Genomic DNA, 18662 nt, shown 5'->3' with positions numbered 1-18662 from the left:
GTGCTATGGTGAGATTCTGCCATCTATTGCACAGGGAGTAGAGGCTCCCTCCTCCATTTCCTCTTGTGTGCCAGTGAAGTAAAGGGTAGGATTTGGCCCCGTATCAGAGTTCTGAGATGGAACCTATGAATTTACAAAAAAAATTGGAAGATTTAAAGGGAGTCATTATTCAATCTATACTGAAATTGCTCAGAGTGATCATATGTCTAAGTGCTGATAAGGGAATCCAACATGACAGGAGCTATGAAAATATGAAATGACTATATAAAATTCACCATATACATTGATTACAAAAATTGATTTCAAATTGAGAGACTGACAAGTAACTCTAACCTTAATAAATAATTTTATTCAAGTTTGCATGTTATATGCTGTCCAGTAAAGCAAATGAAGATAGAATTCTCTATCCCATCGACTTAAAAGAGGAGTTTACCTGAGTAAAGACTGAATAGGATTTGGCCCTAGATTTGCACTGCTGTGCAAAAACTCCTGAAATACACATGCAGCATACAGGGCCGGCTCCAGGCACCAGGCAACCAAGCACATGCTTGGGGCAGCACCTGGTAAGGGGCGGCCAATCTTGGGGTGGCGGGGGGCAGCGCGGCGCAGCATTCCGCGCGGGGGGGGGTGTGCTCCGGGGGCGCGGCGCTCGGCAGGGGGGCGGCACGGGGTGTGGCGCTCAGGGGCGGGGGTTCCGGCGGTGCGGCGCTCGGCGGTGGGGGCTCGGCGGGGCGGCGCTTTTTTTTGCTGCTTGGGGCAGCAAAAAAGTTAGAGCTGGCCCTGGCAGCATACAACTAAGGTTATATTCTACAGTTACATCTTTTGGGGTCTACACAGATAATATCTTCAACCTTTCTGGAACACTATGTACATGAATGTTAGCAGCAAATGGGGCTGTAATGGCCAGGGCAATATTTTCTTTGTCTTACTGTTTGGTGCAATATTGCTACTACGTTCCCTAAGGACTAGTATATGCACAGGGTTTTTTTATACTGATTTAACTAAACTGATTTAGAATCTGATATAGTAAGACTGGTACAAAATTTTGTAGACCAGATCTAACAAATATTTTTGGGGAAAAAATTGTTTTATTTTTAAAGCACAGGAACTAACTGCTGTGCTTCCTGCTGTTTTTCTGCTTATTAACTAACCTCCTTCTGTGGATGGCATCGCCCAAACAAATAAAGTATAAATAGCTAACAAGTTGTATAATATTTTCAGAAAAGAATTAACTATTCTAAATGCCAAGAACTCCATTTCATGTAGCAGTAGCTTGTAGCTAACAACCTCCACTTTCCTCAGTAGATGTCACTAGATTCCAAAGTATTTCCAAGATGAGGCTAGAGGGCACAGAAGAATGTTGACTGGAGCTAGGCAAATGTTTTCAGACACCTGTTTTTTTTGCTGAAAAATGAAGTTTGGGGTCATATTATACATTTCATTAATCTGTTTTCAATTTGCCAAACCCTTTTGGTAAAAAAACAGTAACCAAAGTCTAAACATTTGTCCCTGTTTTGTTTGTTTGTTATCCTTGTTTATTCCCAGACCCACCCCAGAGCCCTCACTCCCATGCCCCAGCCCCAGAGCCCCCTCCTGCACTCTGAACCCCTCATTTCTGGTCCCACCTCGGAGCCTGCAGCCCTAGCTGCAGCCCTCACCCTCTCCCGCACTTCAATCCCCTGCCCCAGTCTGGTGAAAGTGAGTGTGGGGAGGAGGAGGAGAGCGAGCAACAGAGGGAGAGGGATGGAGTGGGCAGGGGCCAGGACAAAGGTGTTCAGGTTTTGTGTGATTAGAAAGTTGTCAACCTTATAAACTGCAGAGCAACCTTACAACCCGAGCCCCTGCAATGCCCAGCATGCTGGCAGTGTATAAGTACTGTTTTTAAATGAAGGGTATGATACATTGCTTTAAAACAAAAAAACTCTGTATACCAAGGATCACTTTCGTCACCATGTCATTGGCATCAACTTTAGGGGAGAATGTGGCACCTATTTAACAGTCTATGCCAATACTATACAAGTGTTTAGGACAGGAAGTGAAGAAGGAAATATCTAGTGGAAGCTGTGCTCTCACTGGGGGGCTCTGGTGGAGGATGGCCTAGGCCCTTCAGCGGTCTGGGGGGCTCTGGCTGATTGGGATGCAGGGGGGCCTCTGACAGGCAGGATCTGTCGCTGCCCTGCCCGGGTCCCTCCCCTGTGGCGGGTGACCCGGGAAGGCCGCAGGGCGGCTCGCCAACCCTCCCCCCTTTGTTCCGCCCGGAACGTTTTGGTGAGTGCACCGTGCCCCCCCCCCCGGAACCCGCGGACGGCGCCGCAGCTCCCCGGGGGCGCATTAGCCAGCGGACTCGGTGTCACGAGACGCCAGGCCGTAGCGGAAGTAGGAAGTGATGGTAGCGAAGCTCCGAGCTGGGCCTCGGGGGCTACTCTAGCGGCCGTAAGGAGCCGGGCCCGGAGCCCGACATGGCGGCGCGTGCGCAGCTCTGCTCGCTGCTCGGCTCGGTGCTGGCCCTGGCCGCGCTCGTGGGGCTGGTGACGGGGGTCAAGGTGAGCGGAGCGGGGGCTCCCCGGCCCGGCCGGGATCCCCGCAGACGGTCCGTGGTTGTCGGCGGATTCCCCCGCGGAGCCGGGGCCAGCCTCGCCCCCATTGCTGGCATCAAAGCGGCCCCGCCCCGCCAGAGCCCTGCCCCCTTACCCTGCCCTGCTGACCCTCCTCAATGGACTCCCCCGCCCCAGCAGATCCCGGCCCCGGGGAGTCTGGGGGCCGCGGGGGAGACGCGGGCGGTGCGAGGTGGTGACGGGGGTGACACTCTCAGCCTGGTGCCAACGGGAGCCCGGGGAATAAAGGCTCGGGGTTGTTGTCTAGTTTAGGCTCTTACTGCCTCACAGGGCTGCAGACGGGCGCGGGGCTTAGGGCGAAGAGGTGAGCCTAGCCCTGCCCTGCCCTGCAGAACTGGGCTCGGGCTTTCGAAAGCGGGGGCCGAAATACCTGGTTTGATTTTTAGGAGTTAATGGGCCCTCAGCGTTGTTGAAGATCGGCCCACTTACTTAGCAGACTAACTTTAGGCTCCTATTTTTTGAAAATCAAGGCCTTGGCTTGTCATACGAAGTAATTGGGGAGGGAGGACTGGGACCAAAATCTTTAGTTAGGATGTTATTTTGAAAGGTGACATCTTACTTCAAGTATGTGAAAATATCTGCATGGGGGTGAGTTTATGGACAGTTGGGGTTTATTGGATTGAATGTTTTAAGGCAGCCATGAATAGGTATGATTCACTCCATCCTTAATAAGTTTTGATATAAGAAACCAAATGAATCCCCTTTTCCCGCTATCCCCCTCAAGATTTTTGATGATTGCATTTTGTGTGGATTTTCCTCAATCGCCCTTAAGGTCCAGCTCTTTATTTGTGCCCTCTTATTATTGAACTACTCAATTTCTCATTGAAGTTTTTGGCACCCATCTCCTTGACTATCCCTCAGAAGTTTGCCTTAGTTTACCTAACCTATCAGTATTCCTCAGGTCCCGCATCATCTGAACTGTGTTTTTGTATGGTTATGTAGGTAATGTACTCATAAACGAGGGTAAATTTGAATCTTAATTTTTATTAAACCAACATAACTTGCTCAAGGGACAGAAGGCTGAGTCAGTGTGAAGAGAAGCTTTCTCTGGTAGAGGACCACCACCTGCTAATTGATGTAAGAGAGGGATTCCAGTAATCCATGTTCTCTGGTCTGTAACTGAACATGTACATGCTTAGACAAACAGATACCTGGGTCTCATTACCAGAGTAAGTGTTTATATTTGTTTTCCTGGTTGAAGGGTCTTGGCTAAGCCTGAACTAGGATATGAGGAATTTGTTGTGCACACCATATTGGATTTAGGAGGCGACTTTAGCTTATTCAACCAAGAAACTAATCTTGTGGGCTTTCAGCTGGTAGACAAGCTACTTCTTCATTTGCTGTGTGTGTACAAGGTTGGGAAAATGGTGGATGGTTTTAGCTTTTTAAATGAAGCTCTTTATAGTCTGGTTTACTGACAACAAAAATCAGAGTTAGACATGAATAATAAACAAGAACAAAATGTAGATATTAGTCTACCAGTTGTAAAATTTAAGCTTGTGTTAATCTTGCAAGTAAACATTGTATTTAGTAAATTACTTGACTCTGACGTTCTGTATTAAGGCACTGTCAAAGTGAATCTGTCAAAAACAAGAGGACAAGTGGTTGACACATACCCATCAAATATCAGAGGGGTAGCCATGTTAGTCTGAATCTGTAAAAAGCAACAGAGGGTCCTATGGCACCTTTAAGACTAACAGAACTATTGGTTACTTGCATCTGAAGAAGTGAGGTTCTTACCCACGAAAGCTTATGCTCCCATACCCATCAAAGAGCCCCTTTCTTGAGAGAAGGCTTCTGTATTGTGTGTATAGTCAGAATATTTATTGAGGCCCAGTTGTATAAAGGTATATATAGGGACTGTCACATGTACATCTTATTTCAATATTTGTTTGTATCTTGGTGAACCAGTTTTATGCAATATTCCAAGTGTAAGCTCTCTAGTCCTCTTTAGGGCTCCAACAACTTGTGCTGTTTCATTGATCTAGATTGTCTTGATTTTCTTTTATCTGATTTATGTTTCTTTAGGTGCTCCACTGTTGACTAGTATCTTGTAGTAGGTGAACATTTACCACATCAATTTATTTGCCCTTTTTATCTAGCTGTGAATACTCTTCATGAGCTAATTGCCAGCTAAGCACTCCCATTTTATCTAGATATCTTGTATCTCCTTTTTAGTATTAGTTAGCCCTCCAACTGTCATGTAACAAGATGTAAATATGTGACATTACTTGTCTTCTGCAGGTGGCTGGTGTGCAGTGTGAACAAGATTGGTTCTAACATCCTTTATGCCTTCCTAATCAATCAAGCTATATTCATGTACCATTACTCTGAGCTCATTGACCAAACCAGGATTTTATTCAGTGTACATGTTTATTGTCAATTCTTTTTTAGCCAGTAGTCTCTTCTGCAATACTTCGTTGAAATTCAAGTCAGCTTTCAAGCAGGCTGCCCATTTTTGCTTTTGCTGGCTTCCTGTCCCTTTCCCAAATAAATTCATCTGATTTGTGTTTAAGCATGCCATCATTTATAAATGCATCCTGACCATCTTTGACCCATTCAGAAATCTGTTATATGTATGGACTTGAGGAAAGGGAAGGGATTTTTCCTTCCTATGTATATTTCAAATGGGAAGTAAGTTATTGGAGGCTTTTTGCTTCCAGTCCAATAATAACTTAAAATATGAAAACCTCAGTTACAACTTCTCCATGCCATAGTAAGCTGTTCATTTTATCTTCTTTCTGTAATTTTACTCTTGTGCTTCCTTGGGTTTTATTACTATTTTCTCCCCTTTTGTTTGTTTCTCCAAGCGTCCTGTCCTCATTTTCCAGTTTCCCCTTTCTTTATTTGGGGACCAGGGTGTCTTCTGGGATTCCCCTTTTCCACCTTCCACTTTGACCTCTCTATTGTCTCCTTCATCCACCTAAAACAAGGACACTGTGCGTTCTGGTGAGCCTTCTAACAATTTCCCTTACAAGCCTTTCTCTTTCAAGTAAGAATAATAGTCAATGAAGAAAGATTTGTCCACAAGGGTCTCTCTCTACCATTCTTCATTCAAGATGAATATTTCCTCCTTCATTCTTCTTAAACTGTTCTCTAGCTACACATCTGTATCTTCATTGTACAGCTACCATCACACATTGATTAATTCAGGTACACCTATTTAAGTAATCCTTGAAATCCTATTGTAGAAAATAAAGTATATTTTACAAATTCAGATAGTCTGTTCTTCCAAAGCAAAATAGGGAAGGCAAGCTACTCTTGCAGTCCAAAGTAATGGTAAATAATGCTGTCCTCTGGAGCCAACAAATCTTACCGCATTATAGGTGAAACCGCATTATATCGAACTTGCTTTGATCCACCGGAGTGCGCAGCCCCTCCCCCCCCCCCAAATCTCCGGAGCACTTGATCTGCCGGAGTGCAATGCCCCGCCCCCCCGGAGCACTGCTTTGCCGCGTTATATCCAAATTCGTGTTATATTGGGGTAGAGGTGTAATACAATTGCTTTTGGAATCGGTCCATTTTGTAGAAATTGGCTTCTGTCCCCAAAACTGCTAATAGTTCTTACATTTAAGAAAAATTGGTGATTACAACAGGTTTCAATGGACATGTGTGTGTAGTGTAGTATATAATATGTATTGCATCAACTATATGTTTTTGTAGAAGACTTTTTGATGGTTGATAACAATTTGTTCTAAGCATGTGTTTTCTTTACAGAATTCTGAGGATGTCCGATGTAAATGCATATGTCCTCCTTACAAAGATCATCCTGGCAATATTTACAACAAAAATGTTTCACAGAAAGACTGGTGAGTTTATGGAGTTCAGAAATTAGAAGGTGTATTCTCATTAGGGTTATATTGCACTTCAGTGGGTCATCCTTCATTAATGATTATATAGGGGATAGTTATTTCTTTTGTTGTGGCATGGGGAGAAATTTTATCCCATATATTAGTGGTTGATGCTCTCCCTCTTCAGAGTGTTCGCATCGAACTCGTTCTTCCTTCCCTGTTGTTTTTTTTGGGGGGGGAAGAAGGGACATAATTTAATTTGGCTTCTTGGAATTGTTTTTAAAATGTGTAGAAAAAGTATAGTCATAGGACTGGGAGTTGGGAGATATGATTTCTGTTCTATTCTGAGTTTGTTGAGTCACCTGGGCTCTAGATGCCTGAACCTTCTCATGTGAGCAGTGGAGGAAAAGTAAAAACAAAAAGTTTTTTGAGGCCTAATTCATTTCTGTAAAGTGCTTTGTAATCCGTGGATGGACTATCCTGTAGAAGTGCAAAGTATTCATTAGTGACATATTGACCTTACCTTTTATCTATTTTTAAGAGACCTAGAGACCGCTGAGCATGATGGGAAGCCACAAATTAATAGCTCAATCCTGCAAATGCTTTCACGTCTGAGAAATTCCATTGAAATCAATGGAACCTATCATAGGAGTAGAGTTATTCATGTATGTGTATGCAGGATTGGAGTTTAATTTATTAAATCACTCACTCTCCTCGGACGAGCAAAAAAGGTTTGGTAGAACCTACATTTTGTAGATTCAAAGCTTAAATTAATGTCATGAACATTATTTGAGTATAAAGTGCTTTGTCTAGTCAAGGCCATTATTTCATTCCAAATTATTAAATTTGTCACGGTAGAAATAATGTCATGGTGCAGTGATGAGACAGATTGAGATTATCTCAGTTGCAGCACACTTACGAAACCGTTTGCTACAAGCACTGCTGCTGATTTTTGTACTGCCCATTATTTCACTTCTCTGTAACTAAAAATTACTTTCTCAGTGGCTTGCTTAATCTAGGATCTAGCAGAAGGCCTGCTGCTCCTATTTCATTAGGTAGACATTTTCCCTGAATTCAACTGGAGCAGAGTTGAATCTAAGGTTCCTTAGTATTGTCATTAACTGAAGGAAAAATCAGTTTTGAAGACTTGAACAATTAATTGTATGTGGAGAAAAACTGGTATATAATGGGTCTTGGATAACCTACTCTCCAGCTTTTAAATGTCATCTTGTAATCATGTTTGACACCATTTGAGAACAGTTTATGGATTTGTGGGCTTCTTTTGAAATGTCTTGATGCTATTTCAAATTCCTGATTTACTTTTTCAGAGGAGTATGATGGTTGGAGAGTGCATTCATGTGTAATAAAGTTGGGAACTTAGTGCTGTACAGCCGGCCTCTTCTCCATCTGCATGAGTTAGTTTTATTGCTGAATAGGACAGTGATATACTGCATTCACTTGATATTTAGCTCAGTTAGTTACATCGTACTAAAGAACCAGATCAATTTTTAATGTGCCTGTATAAGTTATTCACCATATAGTGGCCGCTTACAATTGGATTATCCAGACATTAAATTAGATTTTATATCCAGTGTGGTGTCTGTAATGTGATGATAATGAACTTACCATTAGGGAGTCTTATCAGGGCTTTTATTCACACTATTTTTCCAGGTTCAGACTTTGGACATGGTCCTGCAAAGTGCTGATGTCAGTATGAGTTGAGGATATTTTGACCTCACCAAAAGTGCTCACTTCTTTGTGGGGTCAGGCCCACAACTACTGTAGACCGTTCAGCCCTGATGACTAATGCGCTAGGCCGGCATAAGGGATGTTTTAATCTAATAATTGAATACACTGTGCTCTCGGATATCAGTAAAATGTTAACCCTTTTGAAGGAAGTATGTTTGAATGGGTTTTAGTGCCCAAGAGACTGACCAAAGTGGGATAGCCATGGGTTGGCATTTAGTGGGGAGATGGAGGTGAGACACTTAACACTGTTCTGGCCTAAAGAGTAAAGCTACGATTTTTTCACGGAGGCCGTGGGAGTCACAGAATCCGTGACTTCCGGCAACCTCCATGACTTCAGCCCCAGCAGCCAGGAGCTGCATGTTCCCCCTGCTGCCCGGGGATTGGTCACATAGATCTCTAGCATTTTAATCTGGCCCAGCACTGTGCTAAATCTTAACTGAGCTGCCCTTGTAAGCAGATATTTTAAGGTTTGATAACCTGCTATTGACTTGTCATGTTGCTGTGAGTTATGGGCACAAAGGCAGAAGTTGGTTCCAGCACCAAATAAGTGTTATGCACTAAAAGAGAGTCTGGGATGAGAACTGTGAGCAAGCAAACAGTGACTAAATGAAAGGCCTGGAATTACACAATGCATTGGCAGAGCAGTTGTCTTGGGACAGTTGGTGTCCAATGCTGTAATTTATAATGACTGGATTATATGCCAAAAGTTTGGTCACCGCAAAGATCTTGCCTTATGTGGTGTTCAGTTTTTAACCAAATAATGCATGGGGTTGGCGCTTCACCTTTATGTCAGTTTAAATAAAAAGGTAACTTTATTCTTTCTCTGATACATGTGTGTAACTCACATTGGCAAAAGTGGGAGTTCTGTTCACATATCAAAGAGAGACTAAACTCCGTTTTTCTTCAGACAACATCTATTTGTTCTAAATAGTGCCAAAAATGTGTTGGGTGCTTTACAGATCAGTAAGAAGATATGGTCTCTGCTCAAAATGGGCTTAAATCTGAATAGATTATATAGATGGGTAAGGAAATAAAAAAACTATTTGATGAACATGAGGAAGGGAGAAATGGACAGTAGCTGTAGTCACTCCTACCTTGCCATGATGTCTGTCAAAGTACACCTTGTCTGTCCTTTAAGTTCTGAGATTGCTTTTGTCATTTAAAAAGAAGAAAAAGTAAATTCAACCCTTATAATTTCCTTCCTTGATTCTATTGAGTGTTGAATACCCTGCTCTTGAACTTGTGTATTGTTTAAGGCCAAAAATCAGTGAAGCAAATGTCCTGTGCTCCATTCTTGTTTTTGAGATGTGGAGAAAACTAATGGAAACGCTAAGCTATGGGGGAAGTGAGGTCTGTTGCACTACTAACAGTGGCATCTTAATGTCTATTTCTCAATGTTTGAATAGACCAGTGTCCCACCTTGTTACACAGGAGGGCCACATAAATCTAAGCACAACCTTGTGTGGGTCAAATAGATTTTCAATATTTTAATAAGATTGAAAGTCACCTGTATTGAATTATATTTTAAGTTCATATGTATTTAGATAGGTTGTTTCTATGTACAGTCGTGTCTATTTACACACTTGTGTAAACTAAAATAATGTAAACATGACAACAAAACGCTAATGAATCGAACATTAGTATATTGTGTTGAAGCAGGCTCTGGGCCTTATGAAATGCTCTAGTGGGCAGTAGATTGGGCACCCCTGGAATAGACCATCTATATTAGTTTTAATAAGAACTTTCTAGCTGGCTAACTAAGCTTGAGCAGCTAAGTCGCTATGTAATTTGTCTCATTTAAGTAAATTCAATTTTGAAAAGTTAAAATCTGAAAAAGTTAAAGCTTGAACTTTTCTAGGTAGTAATTTCTAACTCTTAATCAAAGATCAGTTTCTCTTGCCCCTTGCTGTGGAATTGGCATTCAGAGCAGAGGGAACTGCCTAAGTAGTGGAGTAAAATCAACCAAACTGACTAAGCTATTTTTCTTTTTCCAGTGATTGTCTTCATGTGGTTGAGCCTATGCCCGTCCCTGGACCTGATGTGGAGGCATACTGCTTACGTTGTGAATGCAAATACGAAGAGAGAAGCTCTGTCACAATTAAAGTAAACATGCCATTCCACTGCTGTATATTAAACATTTCAGCCAGCTAATAAATGCACTACCTTTTATAAGTGTATCCTTAAAAACAAAGCATTCTTAGTGCTCTAGAGGCATTATAATAATTAAATTACATAATCTCACTTAAACTCAGAATAGCAGTAGCACTAATAGTTAAGGCTGAATCATCAGGCTTAAAGGGACTCTATTAAATACCTTAGTCTCAAAATTTTCCATCCCTGACATTTGCTAAGGGGGATTCTTGTTTTTCTAAGAATTCTGAGTATTTTTATCAGTTTCCGGGTTTAATATCTTTCTCACCCTTTCCCCCACCTCCCCACGGTCCCTTGTTACGAAGATGCACATTTTGCTAGCTTGACAGACACAGTTGGCTAACTATTCTCAGCTCAAAGTGATGCTGTGCCCACAAAAAACAAATCAGCCATGTTAACTTTAATGGGTGAATTTAATAAAAATGAGCTCAAATTTGGGCAGGCAACCAACCTTTGGGACATCCTCCACCCAGGTCTCTTATCTGCCTTCTTCGTCCCTTTGTTGCTCTACCTCTCCTGAACCTGTTTTTGGCCATCTTGGGAGATCAGCTTATGGAGAAAGTTTTAAAGTGAATTTTGAAGCATAGATTTTGAATGTTGTTATGCATTGAAACAGAGCCCGCACTCCCATTGACATTATCCAGTTAATAATCACTGTGGGTTTCTTGTCCAAACCTAAGATAACTGAATGGAGACAAACAAGCTTGACTGCAAAGGGAACCCCTGAATCACCAGCCCACAACCGAAACGGAATGTTAGTCTTATTTTGAGATGGGATTTTTCTCCCCAATCTTTTGCAGAGAAGGAGCTTGAGATCTCAAGAAAAACTAAGACAAAATTTCCTCTTAATTTCCTCTTAATCTGTGAACTTCCTTTTTCTTTGTCATTCACTCCAAACACATTAATATTATTTGGATCTGTGTGTCTGTGGCTTAATTTCTTGAGGTTGTTTGTTTAATTTAGAGACATTGTCAAGGTTAATAGGCATAAAGCAGATCTACTGACTAATTTACAGGCATTTTGTGTGTCTTGTTGTTCCTTTGCTTTGGCTGACTGCAGAGTATTATGTGGAGTAAGTTCTCAGCAATAGTGAAAATTGTGCTTATGTTTTACTGCATGCAGGTTACAATCATAATCTATTTATCTATCTTGGGCCTCCTGCTGCTGTACATGGTGTACCTTACATTGGTAGAACCTATACTGAAGAGACGTCTCTTTGGACATTCACAGCTAATTCAAAGTGATGAAGACATTGGGGTAAGTTCACTTGAATGAATGCAATTGAACGCTTCCTTATGAAGGTTTTTCAATGGCAAAACAGCCCTCTTTTTCGAGGGACTGGTGGTAATCTTCACTGTTGCAGAAAGTTGTGTGGTCTCTCCAAGACCATTTCTTCACTTCCAATATGTCCACCCCATAAACAGGTGGATAGCGAGTTCAGGAGCTAGGGATTACCCTTTTCTCCCCCAAACCTAGATTATGGAGTAGTCCCCCTTTCTCAGAGCAGTCAAGGGAGGGAAAGAATAGGAAGTAAAATTTTCCTTACAGGGTTAAATGCTGCATTCCACCTGATAAGGGTTGCTATATTTTAGGTGGATTAGCGCAATGGTAAGGGGAAAATCTTAATAATAGATATATGAAGGGGTGTAGTCCTCCTTTGCTACTTCAACTTACGTTCGTTGACACTATTTAAAAAAAAAAGTTCCAGCAGTGAAATATTGTCATGAGGGGACATTTTATTTCAGTTAAGTCTCATTCTTATAATTTAGTTTCCTGCACGTGATAAGAATAGGTTCCCTAAGATCCCGTACAAACTGTTTCAAGAGGTCTACTTGCACTATGGAAATGGACCATTGGTAAGCAGTATGATGGCCCATGTTTGGCCCAGTTTGTTTGTTTGTTAATGTAGACAAGACAAAATTGTCTTCAGCACCATAATGGGAAGGGTATTTAAGACCTGAAACATGGTGCTGAAAATAATGGGGGATTTTGTCCTTGCTACATTAGCAAATAAACAGTTGGTACCAGTTGAGTGGGGTTAGGGAGGACTATGTTACAGACAGCCATTGCTGGCCTGGGTCATTTTTTATGTTGTAGAGAGACTTACAGAATATCTATTAAAATAGAGAGATGACAATGCATTACAACTAATCAGCTTTACAAAGCTGATGGTCTGTTGTTTGCTATGTAGAGATGTCTGAACAAAGTAATGTAGATATGCTAATCTAGGGTGATGTTGCTGTGAAGCCATTATAGTCACCTGTTACCTTGACTGACTTATTACATTGATAGTGAAGCACTTCACAAAAGTATGAGCCAAACTCTCTCAGGGGAAGTTTGCTGAAGCAATTTGAAAAATCAAGAACATATGTTTGCAATCTAAGTATTAAGTATGTTGGGTTCCTAATCCATTCTTACAAGTAACTGCTAAATATACAAAACAATTTATCAAGTCTAGAAAATACACTGGTGTATTTACCATATTGTATAACCAAGCAACATTAGCAGGAGAGTTAAAGCTCATTTTGAGCATAGTGTAACTTTAGTAGACCTTAAAAGAGGAGGAAAAACATAAACAGGTGGATTTCAGTTTGCTTTATCTAAGTTTGCCAGCAGCTGTGACCACTTAATGTCCAGTTTAGTAGGGGGGTGGTGGTGGTGCTTTTTTTATATAAACTAGGGAACAGAATAAAGAGATTAAAAGTGCTTGTTATGCCTTAAGAATATTGTCATTATTGCTTCAAAGTAAATAGTAAGTTAACAATGCAGCAACACTAAAAGGTGTCGCACAATTTTGGAACTCATAGCAATTTTGTTTACAGTGAAACAAAATGATGATATCTTTATTTACAAAATTTATTTAAAAGCCCAATAGTATTGTGTGGCTGTCACTTTAATAGCTTTAAATCCAAACTTGGATAGTAGTCAAACCCTAATGGATCAGACTTGGTTTCCATTCATGCTCTGTATTTTTATTGCCTTAATGTGTTAAAAAGTTGCTTCCATCATATTTAGTATGGTGACTTGAACACTTTTTAATATGGAAAGAATTATGGTCATCCTGTGTAAACCGAGAAGTAGATCACTTAGAATTCTGTCATCTTAGCCTACTACCAGTGGCCATCAGCCACCTTGATGAAAAGTAATCTTATTCTTAAAAGATGTAAACAATTATAAATATTTCCCTTCTGGAAATATAACTACAATATCCAACATTAAACAATTACATTCACCTGATACTTAATCATGAAAACAATCAAATACTTCACAAGTCATATTAAAATCTTTAAATTATTTTCTCTAAATCATAAGAGGATCAGCACCAGCCCTCTTACAGATTCCAAGACCAGAAGGGAACATTGTGATCATCTAGTTTGACATTCTGTGCACAAGAATGTCTTGCTGGGAGTTTGGGATGGTCATTATTTATGTGATGTAGCAGTGTAAATTTTAACTTAAGGCAGTAAAAACATGCTTCAGACCAACACATTTATACATCATCTGTCCCTTTATTTTCCCTTTCTTTTTGAAGCAACATTTAATATGAAAAAATCCTTTGTATGAGCCTTGTGGCGTACCTAATTGTAGTATAAAACTGTCTGGTAATTTATGTCGTGATTTATGAAAGTATGAAACTTTCACAACTGTGTATGTGGGGTTTGAAATATGCCTGACTACCTAGGTTACTGCAGTTTGACTGTTATAATGTAATGCAGAGCTAGAATCTAAGGCCCTGATTCTGCATGGCCTTTTATGTGGTCAGACTCCATTTAAGTCAGCAGAGTTTTGGAGGGACCAAGGAGTCCATCTATGCAGATGTCATGGCAAGTCTGAGGTAGAAAAGAATATTTTCTTTAAGGGAGGGATTTTCAGAAGTGCTCAGCATAAATCTACCTCTGCTCCCATTAAAGTCAGTGTAAGAGTTAAGGCACCACTGAGTGCCTTTGCAACTAGCACTCTGAAGCAGAATCATATTTCAGGAGTTTTAAAAATGCAAAATTGGCCACAGGCAATAAGATGTTTTCTGCACCATAATTACTGTAGACAACACCTCTCTCACGAAGACCTGTAACCTGGGTGTCATCTTCAGCTAGGTCCCAATCTAGATTTATGTCAGAATCTTGCTGCTTCTTCCTGATTAACATCTCTAAAATCTGGTTTAGTTCTCCATCCACATAGCTAAAACCCTTGTCCAAGCTTTCATCTCCCGTCTTGACTTCTGCAATGTCATCTTCTTTGGCCTTGACAAATGGTCCTGCTTACGTCCATTCAGAAAGCTGCAAAGATAATTTTCCTCGTTCCTGGCTTTGACCACGTTGCCCCTCTCTTTTCATCCCTCCACTGACTCCCCCTCTCTGTCACATCAAACATAAACTACTTGGCTTACCTTTCAAGGCCCTTTGCAGCCTATACCTATCATCTCATCTCTATCGAGTGTCAGCTCCTGCCTTCAGTCAGCCAGTCTTCATCTCCATCTTGCTAAACTTTCAAACAAGCACCTTTGTGCTTTCTCCCGTGCTGCCCCTCATGGATGGGAGGTGCTCCTGGGGAGCATCTACAAAGCCATTTCCACTGTCGTCCTTTGAATTCCTCCATAAAACTCTCCTTTGCTATGTTTACAAAAAAGTTAAGTTAGCCAGCTGCTGTGCTGAGACCCTCTATCATATCTAACCAGTATTTTCTAATTTTCCTTGTGCACTCCCATTGGCCCATCTGTATCCGCCTATTGTCTCTTGTCTAATACTTAAACTCTTTGGGGAAGGGAATGTCTTTTTGTTCTGTGTTTTGTACAGTGCCTAGCTGTCAAGGCTGGATCTCCACTTTGAACTTTAGGGTACAAATGTAGGGGCCTGCATGAAAACTTCTAAGCTTAACTACCAGCTTAGCTCTGGTTCGGCTGCCACCATTTCAATGGATTCCATTCCTGGGAAACCTTGAAAAACCTTCACCAAATCCCTGGTGAAAACAGATCCAAACCCCTTGGATCTTAAAACAAGGGGAAATTAACCATTCCCCTCCTTCCTCCCACCAACTCCTGGTGAATCAAGATCCAAACCCCTTGGATCTTAAAACAAGGAAAAATCAATCAGGTTCTTAAAAAGAAGGCTTTTAATTAAAGAAAAAGGTAAAAATCATCTCTGTAAAATCAGTATGGAAATTAACCTTACAGAGTAATCAAACTTAAAGAGGTCAGAGGACTCCCCTCTAGTCTCAGGTTCAAAGTACAGCAAACAAAGATAAACACTCTAGTAAAAGGTACATTTACAAGTTGAGAAAAACAAAGGAAAACTAACACGCCTTGCCTGGCTATTTACTTACAAGTTTGAAATAGGAGAGACTTGTTTAGAAAGATGTGGAGAACCTGGATTGATGTCTGGTCCCTCTCAGTCCCGAGAACGAACACACTCCCAAACAAAGAACACAAACAACAGCCTCCCCCCCCCACCCCCCCCCCCACCCCCCCCCCCAAGATTTGAAAGTATCTTGTCCCCTTATTCGTCCTTTAGGTCAGATGCCAGCCAGGTTACCTGAGCTTCTTAACCCTTTACAGGGAAAAGGATTTTGGAGTCTCTGGCCAGGAGGGGTTTTATAGTACTGTACACAGGACAGCTGTTACCCTTCCCTTTATAGTTATGACACTAGCACAATGGCATCTTGGTCTATGAGGTGCTACCTCAATATAAATAATAATCCATTTAAGGGTGAGGTGTATTGCTGATCACTGAGTTGCTGTACTCAACATCATGTCACAAATAAAATAACCACTTCTGAAAACTTCTTTTTTGCAATAAAACAAGGCAAGGTATAGAAATACACAAGCTTCAAAATTGAGTCTCCTTTGCTGTGTTAGCACAGTGCATAGTTTATAATGATGTTTTTCCATCTGAAACGCATCATATACATGACCTTTTCCAATGTAGTTTTTAAAACAGAATTTTCTTTGTCCAAACCATTTTGGGAGCCAAATAAAAGGTTCTGTTCCAAATGTCTTTGTTTATGACTTGGGATTTTTTTCCAGTAAATAAATCCAGCTTTGCAGATACTGTTAGAAAAGGGACAGCGTAAATGCTAAACAAACACTCAGTTGTTCAGCTCTTTGTCACTTAGACAGCTGTATTTACATGAAGCAGTGGGTTTGGTTTAGTGACAGTAAACATCAGTGTTTTGGTATTATAGGGCATCTTTGTGCGACTATTCAAAATTACTTTACAGTAACAGGTTAAAATCTGGTAGTGTGCTGGCTAAGCAAAGACGCGGGCTCCTCAGTTCAATTTTAAATTGAAGTACCAGCATGAAAACAAATGGGAATGTCCAAGTGCCTTGGTCAACAATTTCGGGCTTCATGTTCAAACAGGTGCTAATGTATGTAAAGCTGTGTGCATGTTACTTTTGAGTATGTAGTAGTGGTGCTCTTGCCTACAAAGTCAGCCTGGGCCTGCTCCCATTGAATTCAGTGGCTAAATTCCCATTGACGTCACTGATGTAGGATCAGATTCCATATGACCATTACTTATTACTTTGAGACACTGACCGTATGAAAGGTGCTTCAGAACATAACACTAAATTGTTTTATATAGGAAATCCACAGAAATTATTTTCTATAAAATGTTGAAATATACAGTCTATATCCAGTTAAAGCTTGTTTTGCACACAAAGCTGCCTGGCAAGCTTGCATAACTTATTTTATCCAGAAGAATAGTGTAATTAACAGTAGTTACGCAGTGAAATTGCTGAAATATAAATACTACTTTCTGCAATTGCAGGATCACCAACCTTTTGCAAATGCTCACGATGTGCTGGCTCGTTCCCGGAGTCGTGCCAATGTGTTGAACAAAGTGGAGTATGCCCAGCAACGTTGGAAGCTACAGGTCCAAGAGCAGCGCAAATCTGTCTTTGACCGTCATGTTGTGCTCAGTTAATTGATGTCTAATTCAATGATGACCAGAAGAAAGTAAAAGGGACTAAAGGAAAGAGCTGACTTATGTCTTCCTGATTCTACCACTTTTGAATGATTTGTTACTGGCAGCAAAAAAAGTGTTAACTTTGTAAGAATGTTCTGGAGTGGAAACTATCAAAAATAAACAACAAAGTTAATTAGCCAAAAGCTGATAATTCTTTACATTTTTTAAAATGGCATTTACTAATAGAACTAAAAATAAACAACTTACTCTAAGGTATCTTTGGATGTAACTGTGGTACCTTATTTATTATGACTAAGATGTTTTTAAATGTAACTTATACGGTTTAAAAAGCACCAGAGAGCATACTCTGTAACAAAAGATCAGTTACAACACACTAATCACTTTACTCAGTGAACTTTTGTAAATATACTCAGTTTTTCTCCTCACTGTTTAATGCTGTGTACTGGAAATCTAAATCTTGCAGTGTAGTTTCTGACATTGACATTGGCCAGTTGTGTTCATCATTATGTTTCTTGCACTGTTACTTTGAAGATGTTTGAATAGCAGCTGACCATTGCAAACTTAAGGCAAAACTTAAATGGACAATGACTGTTGATGATAAGCTGCACACTTAAGGTACTGTGATGTAGATAAACTAATGCAGTGCATATTAAGGCAGCGCTTTACTGTTTTGCTTTGATCACTTAGTATATTGTATGTGCTACCTACAGATCTCTTCCCTTTCTCTTCATGGATAAAGTCTCAGGAGTTAGTGTATGATAAAGTATATATTTAAAAAATAAACTCTGTATTTGTCTGGGTTGATGGTATAAGGCGTATACTCTCCAGCATCTTCTGTTATCTTGGGAGTTAGGTGTATTTTTTAACTGTGATGCTGTACTCATCCCTCTGAGGTATACAGCTACTGGATAACTAACTTTCATATATCCTCTTTGGAATGGAACAATTAAAGATGATCATGATTTTTGAAAAACCTATTTGCAGTATCTGTATTTCATCATTTCTCTCCCTCATCACACTGCATGTAAATTTCATATTTAAAATAATTTTGCCAAATGTGCCTAAGGTTATAAATGATGTGCATTGTTTGTAAATGTTCAATGCTTGGGTGACGGAAAGAATGGCTCAGAAAACTGCTAATATACAGAGTGCTTTTAACCTCTGATTCAAATCCAGGTCCAGGCAGTAGTGGCTGCAAGTTATCACTCATCTGAGGGTTCTGTGCTGTGTAAAATGAGCTAGCATCAGTCCAATTTCTAGTGAGGGTTCACATAAAATCACCAGTTATTACTGCCTGGCACTCTTCTTGGCATTTTAAACAGCAAGGTGGAGGACTAAGTGGGCACAGAAACTTAAATTGGCTGTTGCAGCTAGAGCTAGTCCATCCATATTAGCATTTGAGACACTAGCAGGGCCACATAAGGACACTTCCA

At 40.6% G+C, this 18662-nt stretch overlaps 1 protein-coding gene across 1 annotated transcript; it reads left to right on the top strand.

The window, feature by feature from the left end:
- Nucleotides 1–2359: 2359 nt before the first annotated feature.
- TMEM9B (TMEM9 domain family member B) lies at nt 2360–18206 on the top strand. Its single transcript, XM_054027706.1, has 5 exons — nt 2360–2543; nt 6333–6424; nt 10150–10258; nt 11429–11563; nt 17071–18206. The coding sequence occupies exons 1-5, from the start codon at nt 2460–2462 to the stop codon at nt 17224–17226; spliced, it is 576 nt and encodes a 191-aa protein (XP_053883681.1). The 5' UTR covers nt 2360–2459; the 3' UTR covers nt 17227–18206.
- The last annotated feature ends 456 nt before the right edge of the window (nt 18207–18662 follow it).

Source organism: Malaclemys terrapin, chromosome 4, assembly GCF_027887155.1.
Source record: "Malaclemys terrapin pileata isolate rMalTer1 chromosome 4, rMalTer1.hap1, whole genome shotgun sequence".
Taxonomy (NCBI): Eukaryota; Metazoa; Chordata; order Testudines; family Emydidae; genus Malaclemys; species Malaclemys terrapin.
The sequence above is the reverse complement of the archived record's forward strand: the minus strand, read 5'-3'. Positions and strand labels throughout refer to the sequence as shown.

Coding starts and splice junctions, on each gene's coding strand:
- TMEM9B (XM_054027706.1), top strand. CDS start 2,460: ATGGCGGCGCGTGCGCAGCTCTGCTCGCTGCTCGGCTCGGTGCTGGCC. Junction 10,259..11,428: donor GAAGCTCTGTCACAATTAAA/GTAAACATGCCA, acceptor TACTGCATGCAG/GTTACAATCATAATCTATTT. Junction 11,564..17,070: donor AAAGTGATGAAGACATTGGG/GTAAGTTCACTT, acceptor CTGCAATTGCAG/GATCACCAACCTTTTGCAAA.